Raw genomic sequence first — 25226 nt, forward strand, 5'->3', positions numbered from 1 at the left:
TGGACAAGCCCTCCACATCGCCGAACTTTTCCTCCAAATGCTCAACAAAAAACTGAGGCTTCATCTCGAACATGCAAGGTCTCGGGACGAATAAGATTCGCTGCCATCCTTAGCCTGAAGTTCCTCCCAAGGTGTGGCCAGGGAGGGGAACGATTTGGGGTCGTACTTCTGTGCGCTGAATTGAGCTCGTGATCGCTTGTGTTTCACCACCAGCAAGAGATGATGGACACCCACTCCGACCACAGGCCTTCCCCACGGGTGCCACAGAGCCGCAGCTAAGGCCACCTGGCAGGCTGGCCATTGCCGGGAATCCCGATGCCCCCTTGGCATATGTGGGGAGTTAACGGCGCAGGCATCAGCAGAACGATCCCTGTGTGGTCGGGGGGCTACAACCAACAGGGTACATGGCGGTCCCACCACAACGGACTGGCTACCGTGCTGGATATCAGGTGCAAAGATGTCCATGGTCATCGTCGACGCAGAAGTCGACACTGTATAGTGAATGGTGGAAAACGCACCCAGGAACGTGTCCTCGCCGAAGAGGTGGAGAATGGGCAGGACTGCAATGCGACGACAAGAAAGTGGGCTAAAGATCTCAATGCATGATGGACATGATGCACCTTGTAAGGCGCCCTTCCCCAATTGGCTCGTTCTTCGGGAAAATTTTGAAGAATGGAGATCAAACCCTACAGGGGACCATCACATAACGGCCGAAACGGGTGAAACTCCTTTTAGTCGCCTCTTACGACAGGTAGGAATACCTCGGGCCTATTCTAACCCCGGACCCGCAGAGGGAGTGGTGGGTGGGTGAACCAATTGGATATTATTACTTCTTTTCTCTTCTCACAGTCTGTAAGTTCGTTTACTTAAATCTGCTCGAAACTTATTATTCATAAAGGCATGCAGAATAACCTTTATAAACAACACTAGCAAGCAACATGAATGTCAGTGAAAACTATTGTACCCTACAGAATTTACGAGAACATACAGTACGTCGTAAATACAGTGATGAATATTTTAAAAATGGCATTGCAATGAGACCATTTAAATTATTGTCTTTGACGCCAAATTCAAAACATACTATCGTGCCTTTCTCCAGCGGTTAGTTTACCGATCAGAACCTTTACTTTCGCAGTGTCACTTGCGTTTGCCTCAATTTCCTCAGAACGTACGTTCAACGTTAAGAAATTGGCGATGTATGTGGTAATAAATACGGAATCAGTCACTCTTTTATAGTTTTTTTGATACGATTTATTCAACTTTGAACATGTTTTCGAGCCATTGCAAGCTCGTCATCAGATGGACATATTACAAGAACATTATTCTGTGAACAAAGTGCAGCTGAATGCAGTGCTGGCGGAAATGACCGAAATTTAGTAATCGGTAACGAAACGTTTACGAAACAGAAAGCTTCTTATGTTTTGAGTACTTAAAGTGCACTGCCTTGTGGTATCCGTATCAAATTTATTCGTATAATGTACATAATTAAGCTATGTACGCCGGCTACGGTGGCCGAGCGGTTCTAGGCGCTACAGTCCGGGACCGCTCGACTGCTACGGTCGCAGGTTCGAATACTGCCTCGAGCATGGATGTGTGTGATGTCCTTCGGTTAGTTAGGTTTAAGTAGTTATAAGTTCTAGGGGACTGATGACCTCAGATGTTAAGTCTCATAGTGCTCAGAGCCATTTGAACCATTTTTTTAAAGCTATGTACAGAAATAAACACAGTATTTAGTTGTACTTGATTTCACACTGATTCACGGAAAAGTAAACACTGGATGTTTAAATATTGATGTGATATATATGACACTTTACTACAGCATGGTCTTCGGCATGAGATACAATGTATTACAGTATAAATACATCAAAAAAGGTTTTGCATCACCTCGGTTCCGAGAGTTCTGGAACCTGTACAGAAAATTGGAATAGAGATCATTTCCGCCATTTTTATTCCTCATGGAGACCACACACACTGCATGTTGTACCGCCATACAGCGAGACCTACAGACGTGGTGGTCCAGACTGCTGTACACACCAGTACCTCTAATACCCAGTAGCACGTCCTCTTGCATTGATGCATGCCTATATTAGTCGTGACATACTTTCCAGAAGTTCATCAAGGCACTGTTGGTCAAGATTGTCCCACTCCTCAAGGGCGATTCGGCATAGATCCCTCACAGTGGTTGGTGCGTCACGTCGTCCATAAACAGCCCTTTTCAATCTATTCCAGGCATGTTCGATAGGGTTCATGTCTGGAGAACATGCTGGCCACTCTACTCGAACTATGTCGTTATCCTGAAGGAAGTCATTCAAAAGATGTGCACGATGGGAGGCGCGAACTGACGTCCCTGAAGACGAATGCCACGCTAATATGCTGCCGATATGGTTGCACTATCGGTCGGAGGATGGCATTCACGTATCGTACAGCCGTTACGGCGCCTTCCATGATAACCAGCGGCGTACATCAACCCCACATAATGCCACCCGAAAACTGCGGGGAACCTCCACCTTGCTGCACTTGCTGGACAGTGTGTCTAAGGAGTTCAGCCTGACCGGATTGCCTCCAAACACGTCTCCGACGATTGTCTGGTTGAAGGCATATGCAACACTCATCGTTGAATAGAACGTGATGCAAATCCTGGACGGTCCATTTTGCATATTGTTGAGTCCATCTCTACCGCGTTGCATTGTGTCGTGGTTGAAAAGATGGACCTCGCCATGGACGTCAGGAGTGAAGTTGCGCATCATGCAGCCTATTGCGCACAGTTTGAGTCTTAACACGACGTCCTGTGGCTGCACGAAACGCATTATTCAACAGGGTGGCGTTGTTATCAGGGTTCCTCCGAACCATAATCCGTAGGTAGCGGTCATCCACTGCTGTCAATGAGAGGCCTGAGCGAGGCATGTCATTGACAGTTTCTGTCTCTCTGTATGTCTTCCATGTCCGATCATCATCACTTTGGTTCGCTCCGAGACGCCTGGTCACTTCCCTTGTTGAGAGTGAGAGCCCTTCCTGGCACAAAGTCACAATGCGGACGCGATCGAACCGCGGTATTGACGTCTAGGCGTGGCTGAACCACAGACAACACGAGCCGTTTACCTCCTTCCTGGTGGAATGACGAACTGATTGGCTGTCGGACCACTTCTGTCTAATAGGCGCTGCTCATGCTTGGTTGTTTACATCTTTGGGAGGATTTAGTGACATCTATGAACAATCAAAGGGACTGTGTCTGTGATACAGCATCTACAGTCAACGTCTGTCTTCAGGAGTTCTGCGAACAGAGGCGATGCAAAACTTTTTTGATGTGTGTATTACTCGTACAGGTACTATATTTAAGTAAATTTTGCTAGCTGCAGGAGTGTTTTATACTGGTAAAATAATTTTAATGTGCGTTAACAGTTATAGAAAAGGTAAACGAACAGAATGGAACACTTACTATGCAAATAAAAACTATTTACAAACTACAAAATGCTATAGTTGTTAAGTGACAAGGAGACAAATTTTATGCACGGAGATGAATACGTGTTGTTATTGTTGTCGTTTTGGTGCCAGGATGTCCTGGAGTTTCTGTAAGAAAAAGTTAATGAACAAAGTGTATTTACACAAAACCTTTCCTTCCAGAATTTCCAGGACATTCCGGCAGCAAAACAACAAAGATGACAACAATACATATTCATTCTTCCTCCATAAAATCTGTTCTCCTTGTCATGTAACAACTATGGCATTTTGTAATTTATAAAAGGTTTTTAGTTACGTAGTAAATGTTCCATTCTGTTTGTTTACCTTGTATATAACTGTTAATCCACATTACAATAATGTTAGCAGTATAGAAACACTCCTGCAGCTAGCAAAATTTACTGAAATATAATATCTGTACGAGTAATATTTATTCTGTAGTACACTGTATCTCATGCCGAAGACCATAATGTAGTAAATTGTCATATCTATCACATCAATATTCTTTGTAAAAACATCTAGTGTTTACTTTCCGTGAATCAAAGTAAAACCAAGTGCAGCTAAATAATGTGTATATCTGTGTACATAGCTTAATTATGTACATTATACGAAGACATTTGATATGGATACCACAAGACAGTGCACTATTAAGTACCTAAAACATACGAAACTTTCGGTTTCGTAAACGTTTTGTCACTGATTACAAAATTTCCGCCATTTCCACCAGCAGCATCAGCACTGCATCTACCTGCACTTGGTCCACAGCATAATGTTGTTCTAACACCTCCCTCTGATGATGCGCCTACAGTGGCTGGAAAACATGTTTATGGTTGAATAAATCTCATCAACAAACTAAAAAAGGGGATGGTTGCATAAATCGTCAATTTAAATCACAGAAGCAGATCGTCATCCACAACGGATACACTGAAGTCGAAGAACCGCTTTCTCCAATTTAAATAGTGTGGTTCGCTGTGACGAAGGTAAGTGCCGTACTGCTCAGGATCGTTCCCTATGTCGTGCTACAGGGTGTTTCAAAAATGACCGGTATATTTGAAACGGCAATAAAAACTAAACGAGCAGCGAAAGAAATACACCGTTTGTTGCAATATGCTTGGGACAACAGTACATTTTCAGGCAGACAAACTTTCGAAATTACAGTAGTTACAATTTTCAACAACAGATGGCGCTGCGGTCTGGGAAACTCTATAGTACGATATTTTCCACATATCCACCATGCGTAGCAATAATATGGCGTAGTCTCTGAATGAAATTACCCGAAACCTTTGACAACGTGTCTGGCGGAATGGCTTCACATGCAGATGAGATGTACTGCTTCAGCTGTTCAATTGTTTCTGGATTCTGGCGGTACACCTGGTCTTTCAAGTGTCCCTACAGAAAGAAGTCACAGGGGTTCATGTCTGGCGAATAGGGAGGCCAATCCACGCCGCCTCCTGTATGTTTCGGATAGCCCAAAGCAATCACACGATCATCGAAATATTCATTCAGGAAATTAAAGACGTCGGCCGTGCGATGTGGCCGGGCACCATCTTGCATAAACCACGAGGTGTTCGCAGTGTCGTCTAAGGCAGTTTGTACCGCCACAAATTCACGAAGAATGTCCAGATAGCGTGATGCAGTAATCGTTTCGGATCTGAAAAATGGGCCAATGATTCCTTTGGAAGAAATGGCGGCCCAGACCAGTACTTTTTGAGGATGCAGGGACAATGGGACTGCAACATGGGGCTTTTCGGTTCCCCATATGCGCCAGTTCTGTTTATTGACAAAGCCGTCCAGGTAAAAATAAGCTTCGCCAGTAAACCAAATGCTGCCCACATGCATATCGCCGTCATCAATCCTGTGCACTATATCGTTAGCGAATGTCTCTCGTGCAGCAATGGTAGCGGCGCTGAGGGGTTGCCGCGTTTGAATTTTGTATGGATAGAGGTGTAAACTCTGGCGCATGAGACGATACGTGGATGTTGGCGTCATTTGGACCGCAGCTGCAACACGGCGAACGGAAACCCGGGGCCGCTGTTGGATCACCCGCTGCACTATCTGCGCGTTGCCCTCTGTGGTTGCCGTACGCGGTCGCCCTACCTTTCCAGCACGTTCATCCGTCACGCTCCCAGTCCGTTGAAATTTTTCAAACAGATCCTTTATTGTATCGCTTTTCGGTCCTTTGGTTACATTAAACCTCCGTTGAAAACTTCGTCTTGTTGCAACAACACTGTGTTCTAGGCGGTGGAATCCCAACACCAGAAAAATCCTCTGTTCTAAGGAATAAACCATGTTGTCTACAGCACACTTGCACGTTGTGAACAGCACACGCTTACAGCAGAAAGACGACGTACAGAATGGCGCACCCACAGACTGCGTTGTCTTCTATATCTTTCACATCACTTGCAGCGCCATCTGTTGTTGAAAATTGTAACTACTGTAATTTCGAACGTTTGTCCGCCTGAAAATGTACTGTTGTCCCAACCATATTGCAACAAACGGTGTATTTCTATCGCTCCTCGTTTAGTTTTTATTGCCGTTTCAAATATACCGGTCATTTTTGAAACACCCTGTACTACCACGTTACCGGAGAACTTCCGTGCTCTCGTTCGGTGAAATTGGAGGCTAACAATCATGCTGTGACCAGCTGACCTAATCGGTAACGGAGCGCACTGGCACGTAAGAGGGTGAACCAGACGGCAAAAGGTTTTATCGATCGAGTAGCGACGCATGTTATTTACAGTTTGGTTTATTTTATGTGAATAGGAACAAGTACTTTATATTTGAATCTGTAGGTGTGTACATTAAATAACGTTATTTTAATTTTAGTAAACCGTTGTTATAGACCTATGCACACCAAACGGTAAAGAGGATGTGCCACGACCTGAACAGTAAGCATCACTGAAAATGTACTGTTGTCCCAAGCATATTGCAAAAAACGGTGTATTTCTATCGCTGCTCGTTTAGTTTTTATTGCTCGTTTAGTTTTTATTTATATTTACTAGATCGATTAGTGACGCAGAATAAACTTATGGATAATTAAAAGTAATCGCTCTGAAGTCGAAACAGAATATTTTCGAGTGCCTTGGAGTAATAGACTAAATATTTCACGCTTGGTAAAATGCAACAAAATAAGCCCCACGAGTTTGTCAGTTTTTGTGCGACAATAAAATAAGACATGTCTTTGTGCCTTTGGGGCATTAAGGGGAAGAACTTCGATTGTTAAAGCAATTTTTATTTATCTGAAGTTTGTTCTTTATGAAAATGCGTCAGGGCCGTAACAAACATACTCATTGGAAAAAAGTAAAGGAAAATTTGGAGTCTACATACGACTCAATTTTAAAAAACAAGGAATTCGTAGAGAATGCTCCACAGCTCACAACCAGACTATAAATATAAATGTAAAAAGAGGTTTGATGACAATCCGTTCAGTTTTTATATATTTGAATTATTTGCTAAGAAATATTTAATCTGGGTGTGGCGGTTAAGTTTGAAGCTACTTTCGAAAAATGTTTGGGAATTCTGTTTGATGAACTTCTTGAACATGTGTTTTGAATCTGTAGGTGTGTACATTAAATAACGTTATTTTAATTTTAGTAAACCGTTGTTATAGACCTATGCACACCAAGCGGTAAAGAGAATGTGCCACGACCTGAACAGTAAGCATCACTGAACGAACAATTTTCACAATTAACTTTCACACAGAGGGTCAGTTTCCTAAGGAGGATCATGGGACATCGCGAACAAAGTACTAGTGGGTGGTAGACTGCAGCTGCACAGTTTATTGGTTCCCCCACACATTTCAGAGCAACAGAGAACCAAACAGAACTTTTTAACGCAATTTATCATGCACCTTTCCCGACGCACAACCATAACATTCAGTATATTTTAATGTGGTAAGTTCTGGACAGTCTCTCGACTCCATCATTGTAGAACCTATAATTTATATAAAAGTTATATAGAACTATGAGCGAAGATTAACGTAAAGTTTATCAGTTGTTCGAATGTAAAAGACACCAGTCAACAGCAGAAATCCGTAATTTATTGCAGATTTAGATTTAGACTGTAACACAGTCATCATTGGTTTTGTTTCCGCAAAGCACATGCCAACGTCAAGCACATGCTAACGTCAATTGTCACGTGTTTATGCTCTGACGTGGTTATGCCTACATGACTTCTAATAGTGCACCGATGATGAGTGTGTAATAGTCGAAATCTAGATCTACAATAAATTACGTATTTTGCGACTGACTGCTGTCCTCCCCTATTTTTGGATATTCAACAGTCACAACGCACCATCGGCATTTAATGGATTCCAATTTAGCTATCAGTTGTCTGAGTGCTGTGTTGCAAATACTTGCCAATACCACGTAACAGATTTGACAGCGCAAAATGACGAGCAGCAGTGAGATGCATTTCCGTTTGTGGCAAAGAGCTGCATGCTTCATGTGCCTCGCGCGTGGCCACATACTGAGTGAGAAGACTATATGGAACACATCATATACAAACGCCGCAGTAATTGTAGATCAGATAGTCTTGACACGTTACTCCATGGCCATATAATTTTCGTATTGGAAACGAACACACAACATTTTGTGACACTGTCAAAAGATGCCTGATAAGGAAGGTTGTTTTGTATGCGCCATAGCTGTAAAACCATATAAATGTGGACTTAATTCTTTACACCTTCCTCGCCACTAAATACATATACACACTCGACATATGTAGCGCAAAAGTAGCTTATAGTTTTAACAGCGATAGCCACAGTTGAAGCCCCAGGAAATATAGTGGATGGTTAGCGCGGAAGCAATCAGGAGTATCAGTGACTAGAGACCCGCCGGCGTAGACGTCCTCAGAGACGGATCACAAGACTGGGTAGGGCAATGGTGGACAGGGAAATCTGATGTGTTCTTTTCAAAGGTATTACCCTGGAATTCGTTTTAAGCGAAGTAGCCAAGCTACGGTGTAAGCGTGATGACGCCCATTTGTTGGACAATTGGTGTAATCTCCTCACTTCCACGGTTTGATCCAGACGAAGATAACAGTGTGCGCCGATGGGCACGGTGGGCGGCAACGCTGCGGGCAGCCGAGTTCCGCGATTCCACCTGCGACGGCGCTGCCCGTCGGGTAGTGTGGTCGCTCCCTCACCACCATCTTGTCAACGCACGCGCGGAATACATACACCGAACTAATAACCTGCGGGCCGGAGGAAGTCTTAGTCTTCGATGGGTCATCTATGGTTGACTGGCAGGTCCCCAATAGAAATATCGTGCTGTGCAGTAGATAACGAGAGGCTGCAAGCCTGAACTTCTTTAAATACTCAATTCGCCGGAAAAGTTTTAAAATTCGCAATCCAAACCTCCTTGGTCAACACGCGGACTGTGGCCGATCCCTCCTACCTCCCCCCTCCCCATTTCGATTAGATTCCACAGTTTTACCACTGCGTCATCTCATTGGTTTAGCGTGTCAGGATGACACAGATAAAAATGGTGTGCTACAAAGAGTTTTAGTTCCTAATGAGCACTGCCTCCAGTAGTAACTCATAGCTACCAGTTTTAACTAATGGAAACTGAGTTTCCAAGAAGAGGCTGTAATACTGACAGTCAGGCTAGAGGTCGACTCCAACTTTTGAGTTACGAATCATTTCCGCACGCCCACCATCACAGCGCAAGTCCTTAAAGGAACATAAGGAATTCTTGAACTTCGACTAGCTGTGTGATCTGACAGCCTTCCTTACAAAACTTAACTCAGCGCGTTGTTCTCTACTTTGGAAAATCGACAATTGTGCTCGAGCTTTCTCTAATAATGTGTTAAAGAGATACTGTATATATAAATTGGGGATAACGTTAGAAGCTACACGAGGCTGTAGGAGGATGATGCAGTAGCTAACGCTGAAAGACCTGTAGAAAATACCAAGTATAGATAAAGAATGGTGATCCATCACTATGCGTATAACGCGGTTTAAAGTGGAATGACAGCATAGAACTATGAAAGGTTCATGCCATACAGATTCAATGGAAACTTCCTTAGGAAATGTAATTAAAGAAAGAAAGAAGTGTTTTATAAAAACCTCGATCAATCGGTTCTTTGGCAGTGCTCTGCAACTGGATCCCTATCGGACAGGATTAACAAAGGAGATAGAGAAAATCCAAATACGAGCGAAATGTTACGACACGTTCGTTTTGTACGCGCGATAGCGTCACCGATGTAGCCACCGAACTGCAGCGGTTGTCCAACACGAAGAGATTAAATGTCGAAATTCCGGGAACGTAATAGCCAAGAAGAATCAAGCAACATATTACTTTCACACAGGAACAATGTGAAAATAAAATTAGAGAACATCGAGCTCGTAGAAGTTTTTATAACAGTCGCTCTTCCTGCAAATCATTAGCGACTGGAGCAAGAAAAAGGCATGGGCAGGGAATTATATTGGTACACGAGGTTAACGCCGCCCCGTATGTGGCTCGAGGACTGAGAACGTAGTTTGTAACTTTTCCTGCAAATATATACGAAAAAAGCATCTCTCTTTTCGTTGTAAACGCATTCACAGTTTATCAAACGCGGATTTACTATTTGGATGTTCTAAATGTGGAAGTGCACCTGTCTGTCTACAACATCTCGGCCTGCTAAGGTAGTTAATATACTGGAACACACATTCTACAAAGCCTTGATTTTCCTTCATTTGACTTTTGCATATTTCCTCAAATCTTCACTTGAATGGCAAGAAAAAGAGGCAATTTTTCACGGTCGACAAGTGTTTGCAGGCGTGCATCTCTACGAATTTACTAAATTCCCGGAAACATTCGAATAAAACAGTTTGACGAATGGTAAAATGACAGCTTGCATTAACAAGTGATTGAAACAATTTGACAACAATGGGGTTATTACAGCAAACAGACCACTTGCAAGACGCAGTTCGTGAAGGAGAGGCTGACTAAAACAGGAAGGATTTTCCGCAACTCTCAAATTTGAGAATTGCAATCAGAGCATTCGTAACGAAGAGCCGCTATTTTTTTATAGACGCACTTAAGTATAGCATAAATTCAAGAATCACAGAAGATACACCCCAGTGCTTTCAACGGAAAGTGGCAATTTTTAAAACAATTACTGAAGGAACGAAGACACGAATGCTCTTCTAAGTGACTGCGCCACAACTGTACACCGACTGTTAGTGGCTGGATATACTAAGAAATGCCTAGCCTTTATTCGGACATAGTCTCATTTGTCAATATAGTCTTTATATCAGTTCTAGTTATACCAATGACTGGAAACCGCACCTTCTGCGTCTCACTGAAATCTTAATGATTAGTTTCGTTGATAACCAAAATGTGTTTCCTTTAGAAAATGCATGAAATCTTCCGTTACTCTTCGTGCTTTGATTCCATAAAGGTTCATACTGCAGAGGGCCAGTCTTCTCAGGGACAACATACTTTCTGTTCTATGTACTTGCTGGGATAGATTTTTGTGTTCAGGTAGTTCACGTTCGTAAAGGTATTTCCTCGTTTCTGGAAGGTGTCAATGTCTTCAATCACGGCCAGCTGGTTTTGTAGTGCAGTCTTGGACACACTGAACTTTTTCGTCTTTGCCTGCCTACTTGGAATGACGACGACGATCAAAGCAGCGCCAATGTCTGCTTTCTTCGTAATCGCTTAAGATGTCATTCACTCGGATGCAACTTCGAGTACAGACAATCGACTGCATATCGGATTGACTACTTCGTTACACAGTGATAATCCACGAGTAATTCAGTAATAGTTCCTGATTAATATAATGAATAATATTAAATACTTAAGTTCCATACCATATCTATAGATTACTCAGAACCTGGGGGGTGTACTCTTAATGATGTGGAAGCGATCGTCTTTCCGAAGTAACTCCTGTTCGTCGCACTCACCGACTGCAAGCTGATCTCCCCAATGTGTTCATGACTTCTATCAGAAAATTATTATCGCCTATCCATATACTACGGCAGAGGAGTGAGTGACTGTAGCATCCCAGATGACCAAGACAAAATTTCTAGTTGCTGTGAAGAATGACAGATAGCTCTAAATACAGAAAAATGTAAGCTAATGTAGATGACACTGTAACGTTCGAGTACTGTACAAAGGGTACTAGGAAAGTTTGGCAATACAGCTTTACTTATTTAATTTTTTCGAAGTAATTTCCGCCACGCTGAATACACTTCTCCATCCTCCGAAACCAATCCCTAAACCAGTTCCCCCAAGTTTCTGTAGGGAGTAAGTCACGCTTTTTGTCCCAAGCCCTCAGGAGATCTTCATCATTTGAAAAGTACACTCCTTTCAGCTTCATTTTCGTATGCGGGAACAGTGCAAAGTCACATGAAACAAGGTCTGGACTGTAAGGAGAGTGCTCAAGCAATTTCAGCTCTCTACCCCGCAAACATTCGGAGCATGCTTTGGCGCGCTGAGCTGGAGCGTTGTCGTGATGGACGAACCAAGTGTCCATCCTTGTCTTCGGTTGCAGGTTCTTCAAAGTTTGGATGACTTTGGGCAGGCACTGCTGAGTGTACCAGTTAGCTGTGACTGTCTTCTGTGTGTACATAATACGATACACAACTCCACTTGATTTGAAAACGATACACAATTCCCCTCGACTTGAAGAAGAAGAAGAAGAAGAAGAAGAAGAAGGAAAAAAACTATCATTTTCTTCTTTAGTGATCGGGATTTATGACAGGTACGGGTGACACAAACTTCGAACTTAGTTTTGAGTATTAGTCGGCACGTCATAATAGTACAGTCAAGTCTCGTCACCTATCACGATGTTATTCACGTACTAAGATTGCCCCATAGAAAACCTCTTTAAAATCTCCCGTCACCAAGTCACACATCGTGTCATCTGCTCTTCCGTCAGTCTATGCAGCACTCAGAAACAACAAAGTTTCTTTACTTGCAAATGATAACGCAGAATCGAACGAATTGCTGGTGCATTTAGCCCTAAGGTATCCTCTATCTGCTTACAGGTCACTCGTCTGTCTTCGTCTCGCATTTTCCTCACAGCATCAATGTTTTCGTCCGTAACTGATGATCGTGGCCTTCCCGTCCTCTCAGCGTCTTCCACAGTGAAATTTTCTTTTTGGAATTCTCTGTACCACCTGAATGTAGTTGTACGATGTGGACACACATCACCGAGTGCAAGAGTCGTTTCGTCAAAGCACTAGTCTAAGTTTAAATCACGCGTGAAGTTGTACCGAAAAACTGGCCAAATCTCGTTCGTGTTCACGATGCCGTAGCAAGCATTTCAAACTAACCCTGCTAGTGAACGACTGCGCCCACAGACCTGCACAGCGGTTACAATGTAAGTATGAAGTTTTCCTAGATCACAGCAGCAACCGGCCTCCTACGACTTATTGTTGCGTCGTGCTGCAAAACTTCCCAAGTACCCTTTGTATTAGTAGTATGCTGCTTGAGACAGTCACGTCGTTTAAATATCCGGGCGTAACGTTGTAAAGCGGTACGAAATGGAAAGAGGCTATAAGGACGCTAGTTAGGAATTCGAGTGCTTGACTTCGGTTTACTGGGAGAATTTTAGCAAAGTGTAGTTCATCTACAAAGGAGATATGTATAGAACACCAGTGCGATCAATTCTTGAGTACTGCTGGAGTGTTTGGGATCCCCAGCAAGTCGAATTACCTGAGGACATCGTGGCAATTGAGAGGCGGGCTGCGAGATCTGTAGTAACCAAAGTTCGATCAAGCCTCAAGTATTATGAATACGCTATGGGAACTCAAATAGGAATGCCTGGAGGGACGGCGACGTTCATTTCGAGGAACACTACTGAGAAAATTGAGGGAGTCGGCATTCGAAACTGATTGTCGCAAATGTACATTTAGCGTAAGAACCACAAAGAAAAGCGATTTCAGGGATTGTACCGAGACATTTTCTCTCTCTAGCATCTAACAATATTAGCGAACACAATATCAGTAATGGAGGACACATCCACAGATTCAGAAATTTTAATGCAAACAATGTCATTTACTTCTGTTAAATCGATCCAAATCTCCAACTGTTAGCAAATGATTGTAAAACAAAGGTTGGAAGTCGCTAATTAAATTAACATCTGTAAATATGAGACAGAATATGCTGTGTTATGACTGCGTGCAGTAGTTGCATCATTTTCCACTTTCAATCTTACTACTGCAACTTATTTTCGGGTATGTTAACGATGTATATAGTTCAGCCAGATGACGAGCGGTTAAGACATAATTATTTTATCCAACCAGTCCGTTTTTCACGGTTTTTCCTGAAGCACTTCTCATAAATGCCCAGACAGCGTCTATGAACAAAAGCAACAGACGGTTCTTTTCGTCGTATTGTCCTATCGTTTTTCGACTTACATAGCGTGAACATACGGACATGCGAGGTGTTTTCCTATACATCCCCTTTAAGTGTAAGCCTTTTCTTCTTTCATCAGCCGCTAAGTACTTTCCTGGAGCAAACATTAAGAACAGCTTCTCCGCGCCATGAAAGGACAGCGGAGGATTTCACGTTGAAGTTATAAGGCAAATTCCACATAAAGAAGTGGATTACTGTAGTTCCTTCTTATGAAATTTGTGCCAGGCTGTTAAAATGCTGCTACCAGTGCAATGTTTGCACGAACGCGATAAGCATTTCAAACGTCAAAGACAACGATAACCCTAGATAAAGGAGATGTTGCTAGCCTTCCGTGAGCTTATCGGGCTTCTCGATCAGCGTACTGCATGGGAGAACGAAATTCCCGTACTGACAATGCAATGGTGTCAATGCCAGAAAACACGTAGAACAACATTTTATGTATTATAGGCATTAAAGACAATTTCATAAAAAACTGAAGCAACAGATAATGTTTCTACACTTTCTCACACGAGTTACGCCCTTCACATGTGAAGATTGTGAGATATTGACCGTTTGAACAACATAAGGATTCCCAGTAACTTTCTACTACATTATCAAGTGCCTAACCATTTTATACGTCCCCTTCCACATAGCCATCAGCGCCTCAAAAGCTGGCGATACTAGAACGTTGGAGAAAAAAATAATAATGTTACTGTGACAATAAAATAAATTTTAACAGGCTTTCCAGACATCAATAATAAACTTTAAACGTACTTTACTCTTAGGCTTCGTTGAAGTTTATTAACTCTCAACCGTTTTAACCTCGTGATGTGTGTCCGAGATTCCATTCAAGCACTAAAATGTAGATGCGACGTAGTACAATACAGAGTGACGGTCTCCGAGCTATTTCCTGACTAAATTGCGACCTCTTTCGAAGTTCACAAGAATTCTTTGGACGTGAAGCATCCATGAGAGAGAGAGAGAGAGAGAGAGAGAGAGAGAGAGAGAGAGAGAGAGAGAGAGAGAGAGAGAGCTTCCGATCCGATCAATGGAAAAGCGTTTCTTTCCGTCTTCAAGCCTTGTGGAAAATCATAGTCACCAGGTGTGTTAGTGTTTGAAGTTAGTCTACACTAGAGGATCCACACAACAATGCAATGTTCACAGAGGACATCGTACCGTAGATTGACCCTATTTCAAACTGTGTTCCTGAGTGGCCAATACTATCCGTTAATATAAATAAATTAGAACTATATCCACACGAGGCGGCACGAAGCAACGGAAATGAGATATTTTATTCTCATGTTACTTGGCATATGTATTTGTGTCAGTTTTATAAATGAACTAGCTGAAAAGCTCCTGCTTCGCTTCGTCTTTTTCCATCTGTTTCTGATTTGAAAAAAGAGCAATTAATCATTTAGTTTGTACAGCCTCTAACTTATTCAAAGTAAATCTGTACAAACTACATTCGTGGTTTGCTTTCGGGAACTAGGACAAATACGCTCAGTGGCAGACACAGTTGCAGCAAAAAACCCACCACTGTTTTAAATTCACTCCGTGACACTGGAATGTTTGTCATTCTCCTTTATTGATAGTCATACTGAACGCTAATCTTAGCGGAAAATGGAGCCTTTTAAAGCTGAATGGAATAAGCGAAATTCATAGTGCGAATAGTGACGTGCCTTATTCTTTTACGATTAAAAACGTTAAACGCTTTTATGTAAGAAACTCAATATGTGAGCTTTTCACCCACCAAAGGGAAAAGAGTATACTACAGCTACTGTAATATATTTGCTGCGCTGTTCTTGCCGAAATATGTACTACTGTGCGATAATCTTCCGAAAAGTAGAAAAATAATACACAGAATGAGAATAAGTCATTTCTGATCGATGGCAAATTTTATGCACATTTCTGTCCCTTAACGACTGGTAACGGATATTTCAAACAAATGATTACAAAAATTTGGCCAACATCATCAACTTCCAGCAAAAATAACTGCCTTATCGAAAGTGAGTTTCTCCAGATGAAAATACTAAATTAATTTAAAGAGCTGTCGATTAATGGATTGCTAACAGTTTCACAATTCGAATTAACACAGGACGCAGAGTACTGTTTCTGCTTCCAGAAAGAACCCCGGCATACTTTGTCTACAAAAACACAGTTCTGTTCACTGATTAACTTCAGATTTGGAACCCCCAAAAATCAGAAAATTAAAGTAGTTTGTCACATACCATTTTGATGGCCACATGCTCATTGTTGTACAGGTTCTTCCCTGAAAAGAAAAAGGTTAGCGATTAATAAAGGGATACGTAAAGTTAAATATTTAATACAAGTAAATAAATAAGTGAGAGTAATTGCACCAGAGAATCTACAAACTGCAGAGGAAGGCAGGGGAAAAACTGACGCGACATTTAAGCTCTGATGCCTGTCGTTAAGTCGCACTCCGTGGGCTTCGCACACCAATGATCTTCACACAGCTCGGTTTTCGTGCTTCTAGTTGCCGAAGGACAAAAAAACATTTTTTTAATTCTGACCTGCTCAAATGTACGTGACATTGCACTATATAAAAACTTAAATGAAAATATTTTTAAAATCCCTATCATCTGTCGCCCACTCAGGTTAACAACCACGGGTAAGATCCACAATGACGACAATGGACGGTGAAAGGCTGTACCGAACGTCACGTGCCGTGCGGATCGGATGGCGCCTAGCGCCTGGCGCGCTGCAAAGTGGAGAACGAATGGGCTAGGCGGTACAGCCTAACACCAGGCGCCACCACATACGCTCAGATTCCAAAATGTGACAGAATCGCGCGTTTCTTATTAAGTATCGGTCACTTGGAACAGTTTCTTTTTTTTTAATCCACTTCGAACTAATCTACTGATGTTGCTTAGATCGCTTATACCACCCACTCTTTGGTACGTACGCACGGTAAATAAATAAATGTCATGTGACTAGAGCCTCCCGTCGGGTAGACCGTTCGTCGGGTGCAAGTCTTTCGATTTGACGACACTTAGGCGACTTGCGCGTCGATGGGGGTGAAATGATGATTAGGACAACACAACGCCCAGTCCCTGAGCGGAGAAAATCTCCGTCCCAGTTATGACTGACATTCTGTCGCGCTGACCACTCGGCTACCGGGGGCGGACAGTACACACGGTGTGAAATATATACGATACGCCCAAACTGTGTTATAGCATCCGCAGACTGAAAAGGATGGGGAAAAACTGTCGAGATGAGGCATTGAATCAATATGTGCGACATGTCTGGATAGTGAAATAAGTAGACCACTACAAAGGCGCGTATCCAGGCACAGGTCCTAGACTGTCACGTATCTCTAGAGTCATTCCGTCATCGTACGATTTTCTGTGTGTGTTCTGTCTATTTTCTTTGTTGTATATTACAATGTAATCACATCTTGCCTGTCGTTCTGGCGTCTTCCACTTGAGTGTTTTAACACATCACTAAGTTCGCAACTAAGGGGTGCCGATCGTCGCTATACTCTGTTAAATGTACTTCTTCCTGGAGCACTTGTGACAATGAAAATAGCATGCACGTCAAAATCTTTACAATGTTGTACAGCTGAAACAATAACTCACTCGTATCGTAAATTTTTGTCAGGACCACAATCGCAAGTATAAACAAACACGGGTTTTATAAAACCTTCTCGAGTTATCATTAACTTTTCAGAAGTAGGTAATTTAGGAATCTATGTACGTCTGTGGCATGAGTTGTTTCGGTGGTTTTGAGGACGAAGGAATTTTTGTATAAAAGTTTATACGTGTCGTTTTCTTTTTAGTTAATATTATTTGCAAATCTTTGATTTTCCAATGAACTTCATTTTCAACGCTGTCATTACTGTACTGTTAATCTTCGCTATAAGGTGCCATTAGGTGTTAACTTCGTCTTGTTTATTTTGTTTATTTTTATCAGCGTAAGTTGCACTGTACAGGTATACTTAATATAGTTTGCGGTAAAGAATGCCTAAATCATTTTTTTTCTCATTTTCAAAAATTATCGTCCATCACTCATCCAAAGTCAAGTGTCGACATCCAAAGTCAAGTGTCGACTAAGAGACATAAACAATAAGACGTAAACGAAATGTGGGCGAAGGCGGTGTTTGTCAACGCCTCAAACGCGGTATTGGCCTTTCGGCTTATGTCAATGGCAGCCGACGCGCGACACCGCAGGTATAGCGACTGCGAAATCCCGCGGCGCCACATGCCCAAAAGTGATACAAATCAAATTTAATGACACTGATACAGTTGAAGTTTGGAGCTGCAATACTCTAATGTCACGAAGCTGATGACTCCTCCCCCCTTGCCCCCCCCCCCCACGCCCAAGTCACACTGTTGACCCCTCCCACCCCTTAACGTGTGCCTTAATTTATGGAGAGCCTCCTATGGTACAGAGTCGAGAGCAGGAAGTTTGAATCAGAGCCTCAGACTGTTCTGTGACCATGTAGCCTGCATATTCTTCGATTTGCGCCACAGGGTACTGGTGCTTCGAGTTCTGCTTAATACGTCTGGGGTGGATTACACACAGAAGACAGATACACAGGTAGCAGGGGCTGTGTGGAGAGAGAATGGCAGTTTTTTTGGTTAAACGGTCTACGGGAAAGTACAGAAGGGGCTTCAGCCTTAAGGGGGCAGGACAAACACAGGACGAAGGTAGGCCTAGGACCCATCAGTATTACAGTTTTCAAGAGATGCTGCTGTATTTGGAAAGAACCAGAGCAAGTTCTAATAGAAAGTAGTTATGGTCAAATCGTTATAGGTATTGAAAGCTGGGCAAAGCCAGAGAAATGTTCAGCCAACATTTTTACAAAGGACCTAACGGCGTTCAGAAAGGATAGATTAAATACAGTTGGCGGTAGCGTGTTTGTTGCTATTAGAAGTATTTTATTTTGTAATGAAATTGAATTAGGTAGTTCCCGCGAGTTATTAAATGTCATACTTGACAACGGGAATAAATTAACAGGTTCTTTTAACCGACCCCCAGTCTCAGCTGAAATATTTGCTGAAAGTTTAAAAAAAATTTGCATTATTTTGAATAGGTACCAGACACATCTAATTGTAGTTTATTGTGATTTCAATCTGCACCTGATACATTGGCGACAATACAGGTTTGAAGTCTGTGGTAAGAATAAAACATCGTCCGAAATTTTACTCAATGCTTTCTCCGAAAATTATTTTCAGCAATTAGTTTAAGAGCCCATTCAAAATGTAAATAGTTACGTGGTTGTGGTGAGACTGAATGCCATAACACTCAAATCTAATAAAACTAAACGCAAAATACGTCTAGTTAAAAAAGCAGATAGTAATTAGCATGACGCATTTCCCAGAGACAGTATCCATTACTTTCAAACTATGTAAGCATAGATCAGATGCTACTTTGAATTGAAGTGGATATATCGCTGCCCTGGCCTTATGGAGAGGTTGTGCACTTATGGTTCCGAAATTCGTTGACAGACAATGCGACAATCGACTGAAATAGTCTGTCTTGCGATGAACTATATGCGTTACACATGCGGTAGCTCACGCAACAAAGTCGCTAAGGATTGCATGTGTTTGAAGTCGTGTGTCCGTGAAAAATTGAACTTGTTTTCTTGTGAGTTTGTGACAATTTCATGTTTTCTGAACGAGGAAAGTTAATTCAATGAGAGTGAGGGGAAGTAACTGACGGTAGTGATCCTGAATAGTCTCCTGAGAGTTCTAATCGTATTGCCAACGAGTCTGATTCAGGCGGGCCGAGGAAAATAAAATTACTAGCTGTTGAGTAATCAACAAATGTACCTCCCAGAAACGTCTCCCTAGTTACTTGGCATGCTGTAACAGGAAATATGAATGTCACCAGAATCGTTATGCCGGGCAAAGAATTACTGACTGCACTGTCAACGAAAAATATACAAAACACAGCAGAACACAACAACTTTTTGGATTCGTGTCTTTGATTGGTCTGGATCGAACACCTACACTCCAAAACCATTTTTTTGGTCATGGACTGTACTATTCAAAAATGACGTAAGTAAGATTTGCCCGGTAATAGGTTTGAGGTTCTTTTTTAGACAATTCTGGCACAAACAAATTGATCAAAATTTCACCACTGGGTGATCTATTAACGAATAAATTTCACGCAATGTATTGTCCTAGTGAGAACGTGTACACAGATGAAACTATGGTGCCGTTTAGAGCGATACTGTGTTTTAGCGTGTATATTCCGGAGAAACGTCATAAATATGTCTCAAGCTATTCAAACTTTGTGTTGTGGAAGGGTATACGTGGTATGTGTAATCGTATGCTGGAAACGAGATTGCTCCGGCAAATCATGAAGTGTCCTTCCATGTACTGATGGAGTTGATGCGTCCAATCTTAAATGTCGAGCTCAATCTGTACGTCTACAATTACTGCACAAGCGGTGCCTTCGCCCGTTGAATGAGCACTCAACTGATCTCGTTGCTACATTGAGGATTAACACAAAATTAAATCCAACGAGCTTAGTGAAAGGAAAGGTCCAGAAAGGTGAAATATTATGCATGGACAATAACAGAAATGTTACTGTAGGAAAATGGAATGGCAAGAGAGGTCTTGCTTTTCGTCACTAAAGGAGTTCCAGAAATGGTAGCAACCAGCTCAAGAAAAGGAGCAACCAAAAAAACATCCATAACTTTTGAATATCATGCCGCAAAATCCTTCACAGAGATGTCAGATCAAAAGGCATATAATGCTTCAATTTCACAAAAATGAGTAAAATGGTGCCGCAAGATTGTATTCAAGCTCCTCTCAAGCATGGGAATTGTCGATTCTCCTGCTAGCTGCAAGCAAGTAACTGACAGAAATGTGCACGTTACTGAATTTCGAGATAAAGTTGCACTTGCACTAAATCACTGGAAAACAGATAAATGTACTGGGAACACCAAGTTCACGGAACCAGGTCTTGCAAGAAACCGGCAGCAAGCATTACATTTCCGAAGAGTGACTCAAAAATTTGGCCGAGCTGAAGCTTTACAAAAATCAAAGCAACTAATCACAAACCGTAAGGGTTGTTCGCACGGAAAGTTCATGTGCCTGGAACGTTTTTTTCATTATTCACACTTTTAAAACGAACCGTACAACCTATTAATTAATTCAAATATGTTGTTACATCTATTGTGAATTTGTAAGCCAACCTGCTGATGTATGCTGTATTCAGCATTATTATTATTTTTGGTCCACTTTCCAAAAAGGGAAATGTCATTCGCCTGAAATCCTGAAAGGAGTCTTGACTTGTTATTAAAGGTTGTACGTAAGTCCTATACACAATACCTGAGCAGGGATTATGCCGAAGAAATTAAGTTCACACGCAAGGAGTCTAACAATTGCACAACATGGAAAAGGCCTCGGAATGGTGATTCAGGTCCGGCAGCCAGTGTGTTAGTAAGAGATGGAACTGATTCCTCATTGTCACGAAGTCACAGCAATGTTATAGGAACAATGAAAAAAGTATGCCAAATTCAAAAGAACGCAAAATCTCTAAGACTGGGGATGATTCACAGGAGCTCAAAATTTAGCGCGGAATGCTTACAACAGTTTTCACAATGAAATTCTTTCTCGATATCTGGAAGAAAATCCAGAGAGATTCTAGTCTTAAGTTAACGTACACTGGCGGAAAGACTATAAGTATCTTTACTGCATGATATCGATAGAAATGTTACTGATGACAGAAGTTCAGGAAGTAAACATTTCAGAATTCGGATCAAGAACAGCTACCAAGATGAGTAACTTAGAAGTGCAAGTTGCACCTGCAAAGTTCGGTAAATGGTCTCAGAAAATAAAGGAAACAAGAGTTAAATATAAAATACCTCTACTTGCCTTCAAAGCAATCAGCTAAACACACTCCTGACGTCAACTGTGAAGCTGTTGGAAACTGTCGGCAGGCGCTTCTTGTGGAATTGCTCGAAGCACCTTCGTAACGCGCAACGTCTACAAAGCATAAGCCTTTCAGGGGCAATTTGAGGGAGGGAAAGAAAAATGAGGCATCCCGCACCAAATTTCGAGGGTAATGAGAATGCTGTAGAACAGCTACCTTGCACTGAGCGAGACAGTTGATCACGTAAACGTTTCGAATATATAACAAAGCGAGACCATGATGTTTTCAGGGATTCCACAAGAAGCGGTTGCGAACAGATTCCAGCAGTTTTACAACCTATGTTAGAAGTGTGTTGCTTACTGTTATTTTAAGGGACCATTCACCGAACTTTCTAGACGCACCTTGTACGAATTTTCGGTGTATGGAAGCAACTGAAATCTTTTAATACAGGCGTGTCTTTCTGTCCGGACTGTATAGCTATTAGCATCCTTTCAGAATAAGCTGACATAATTGTTCCATACTTCGCACTCATATACTACTGCTCTGTCGACGGAAGATCGGTACCCAAAGACTGGAAATTTGCACGGCTCAGATGAATCCACAACACAGGAAACAGGAGAAATCCGCTGAATTAGAGACCCATGTCACTTAAGGTCGATTTTCTGTAGGATTCTGGAATATTATGCTATATTCGAACATTATGAATTACCACGAAGGTAACAGTCTAGTGACACACAGTCTGAACGGATTCAGAAAATATTGTTCTTGTGAGACACAACTAGCTCTTTATTCGCACCAAGTAATGAGTACTATCTATAGACCTCAAATGAGTTCCAAATTTCTATATTTCCAGAAGACTTTCGACATCATTTCTCACAAGAGAAGTCTACAAAAATTACATGCCTACGGTGTATCGTCTCAGTTGCGCGACTAGATCCGTGGTTTACAGATCGTAGTAACTGTTGGAAGCAATCCAGTAATCTATACAAGCGATTTAGGAGACAATCTGAGCAGTCCTCTAAGATTTTTTGCAGATTGTGCTGTCGGTTATATCTCATGATGTCATCAGAAGCTGCGAACAAACTGCATGATTTAGACAAGATATCTGTATGGTGCGAATAGTGGCAATCGAATCTAAATTATGAAAAATGCGACGTCATCGACACGAGCACTAAAAGAAATCCGTTAAATTTCGGTTACATGATAATTCAGACAAACATTAGTCTGTGACTTAGGGATTCCGATTACGAATAATTTCAGCTGGAACGATCAACTGTGTCTTACTGGCAGAACACTTAGACGAAGCAGCAGGTCTACTAAAGAGACTGCTTACAGTACGCTTGTCCGTCCTCTTATGGAGTGTTGCTACGCGGTATGGGATCCGCATCAAATAGGATTGACCATCAATATGGAAGAAGTTTAAAGAAGGGCAGCTAGTTTAGTATTATCGCAAAATAAGGAAGAGTGGTCATGGATACGATACGCGACTTGGGATGGCAATCTTTAAACAAAGACTTTCTATGCGGCAGGATATTTTCATGAAAATTCTGACACCAATTTCCTCCTCCAAATGCGAAAATATTTAATTGATGTTCACCTACATAGGAAGAAATGACCATCTTAATATAAAATAAGACTTATCAGAGTTCGCACGGAAAGATTTAAGTGTTTATTTATCCACTCTTCGAGAGTGGAACGGTAGAGAAATAATCTGGACGATGAACCCTGTGCCAAGCGCAAAGTGTGAACTGTGGAGTATTCATGTAGCTTTTCCTATACCATTCTGCCAGCAATGCCACAACTACATAAAAAAATCCGTAATATCACATGCAATTCAAAACAGCTATAAAACTGCACTGTTATTAATTGATGTTATCAACTTCGAAGTGAAGAGATTGAAATTACATACGGATTCAACATTCGTAATCAAGTTCTGTCGAGGTGAAGTACCAAACTGAAACCGAAATTATTTATAGGAAAGACAAGTGTATATTATTATTGCCATTTCTTGAAGAATTTAAAACTATTGTGAAAGTGCGCTATCATTTAACAACAATGGAACAACGCGCCCGAAACTGAAGGCTGTTGCTGACTTCTAACATACATGAAATTTATTTCAGCAAAGATGAGAATGTTCGAAGAGTGACGAACATAAAAATTTATTTTTCGATTCGTTGGCACAATACAATGCGTGTGAAATAGCGATGTACTGGTTGAAATGGTTCAAATGGCTCTGAGCACAATGGGACTTAACATCTGAGGTCACCAGTCCCCTAGAACTTAGAATTACTTAAACCTAACCAACCTAAGGACATCACACACATCCATGCCCGAGGCAGGATTCGACCCTGCGACCGTAGCGGTCGCGCGGTTCCAGACTGAAGCGTCTAGAATCGCTCGGCCACTCGGGCCGGCCAGCGATGTACTACTGTAATTTTTAGCAACTGCTATCAAAGCAAGTTTAAAGGACGATTATACAGAATGAGAAATGAATCGGAGGCAACGACACACACCAGTGATATGGAGTGTCATAAACTAAAGAACATACCACGTTTCTTCAACCGTGTCACGGGTTAAGTACCCGACAAAATTCGTTTTGTCGTATGAGCACAGAAGGCTAAAGAAGTGCCCTCATTAGTCACGTTGTTAATCTTATCCTGGCCAAAACATGCACAAGCAATTAGTTTTAGCTTAAATTTTGAACTTCCATGGCATAAATAATACACCTGCATATGTTATGACATTAAATGTAGTGTAAATAAGGTACATGTTTAATATGGTAACATATGCAGATATATTTGTGGAAAAAAGTTCAAAAATTTAAGGTGAATGCGTTATTACAAGGGAAACGTTTTGCGCTGTGTATCACTCATTGCTTTTGTACTTGCAAACGAGTCACTTAGAGGAGGAGGAGGATATTAGTGTTTAACGTCCCGTCGACAACGAGGTCATTAGAGACGGAGCGCAAGCTCGGGTGAGGGAAGGATAGGGAAGGAAATCGGCCGTGCCCATTCAAAGGAACCATCCCGGCATTTGCCTGAAGCGATTTAGGGAAATCACGAAAAACCTAAATCAAGATGGCCGGAGACGGGATTGAACCGTCGTCCTCCCGAATGCGAGTCCAGTGTGCTAACCACTGCGCCACCTCGCTCGGTGAGTCACTTAGAACAGGAAAGTGTGGTGTCGTCCGAAGAACGAGGTGCCAGGGCAAGGTTGACACCTCGCGACGAAACAACAAACAAATATAGTCGCTGCGTCAGAGTCGGAGTAGACACTTCGAGATGAGTTTCCATACGCCGCAGCATCAGCTCGCTTACTTCGGTCTGAGCGCACTGCCGCTCAGCTCATTCCGTGATCATCGCTGAAGACGACAGCATCGTCTTCATCGAGCCAACAATGCGACGGTTGTATCAGAACTCTGCGTAAATTTTTATGGTCAATAGTACTTTGTAAGAAATATCTTGTTCTGTAAGAAGTGATACGTTGATGTCCAGCGACAGTAATAAATTGTCATGACATTCCTGTAGACATGGATTGTTACAAAGGTATCTCATCTCGTTCAAGTTATGGTAAAGCGATTTAATATTTAGTGTGTTG

General features: G+C 41.9%; 1 protein-coding gene across 1 annotated transcript in view; it reads right to left on the reverse strand.

Annotated features, from left to right (window-relative positions):
* Window positions 1–25226, reverse strand: part of LOC126094512 (casein kinase I) — a gene marked incomplete in the record, with an annotated part of 305729 nt that overhangs the window by 137154 nt on the left and 143349 nt on the right. The window contains 1 exon segment of the mRNA XM_049908923.1: window positions 16013–16053. Within this exon segment, the coding sequence (XP_049764880.1) occupies window positions 16013–16053 (41 nt within the window).

Source organism: Schistocerca cancellata, chromosome 8 (genome assembly GCF_023864275.1).
Source record: "Schistocerca cancellata isolate TAMUIC-IGC-003103 chromosome 8, iqSchCanc2.1, whole genome shotgun sequence".
NCBI classification, from domain to species: Eukaryota; Metazoa; Arthropoda; class Insecta; order Orthoptera; family Acrididae; genus Schistocerca; species Schistocerca cancellata.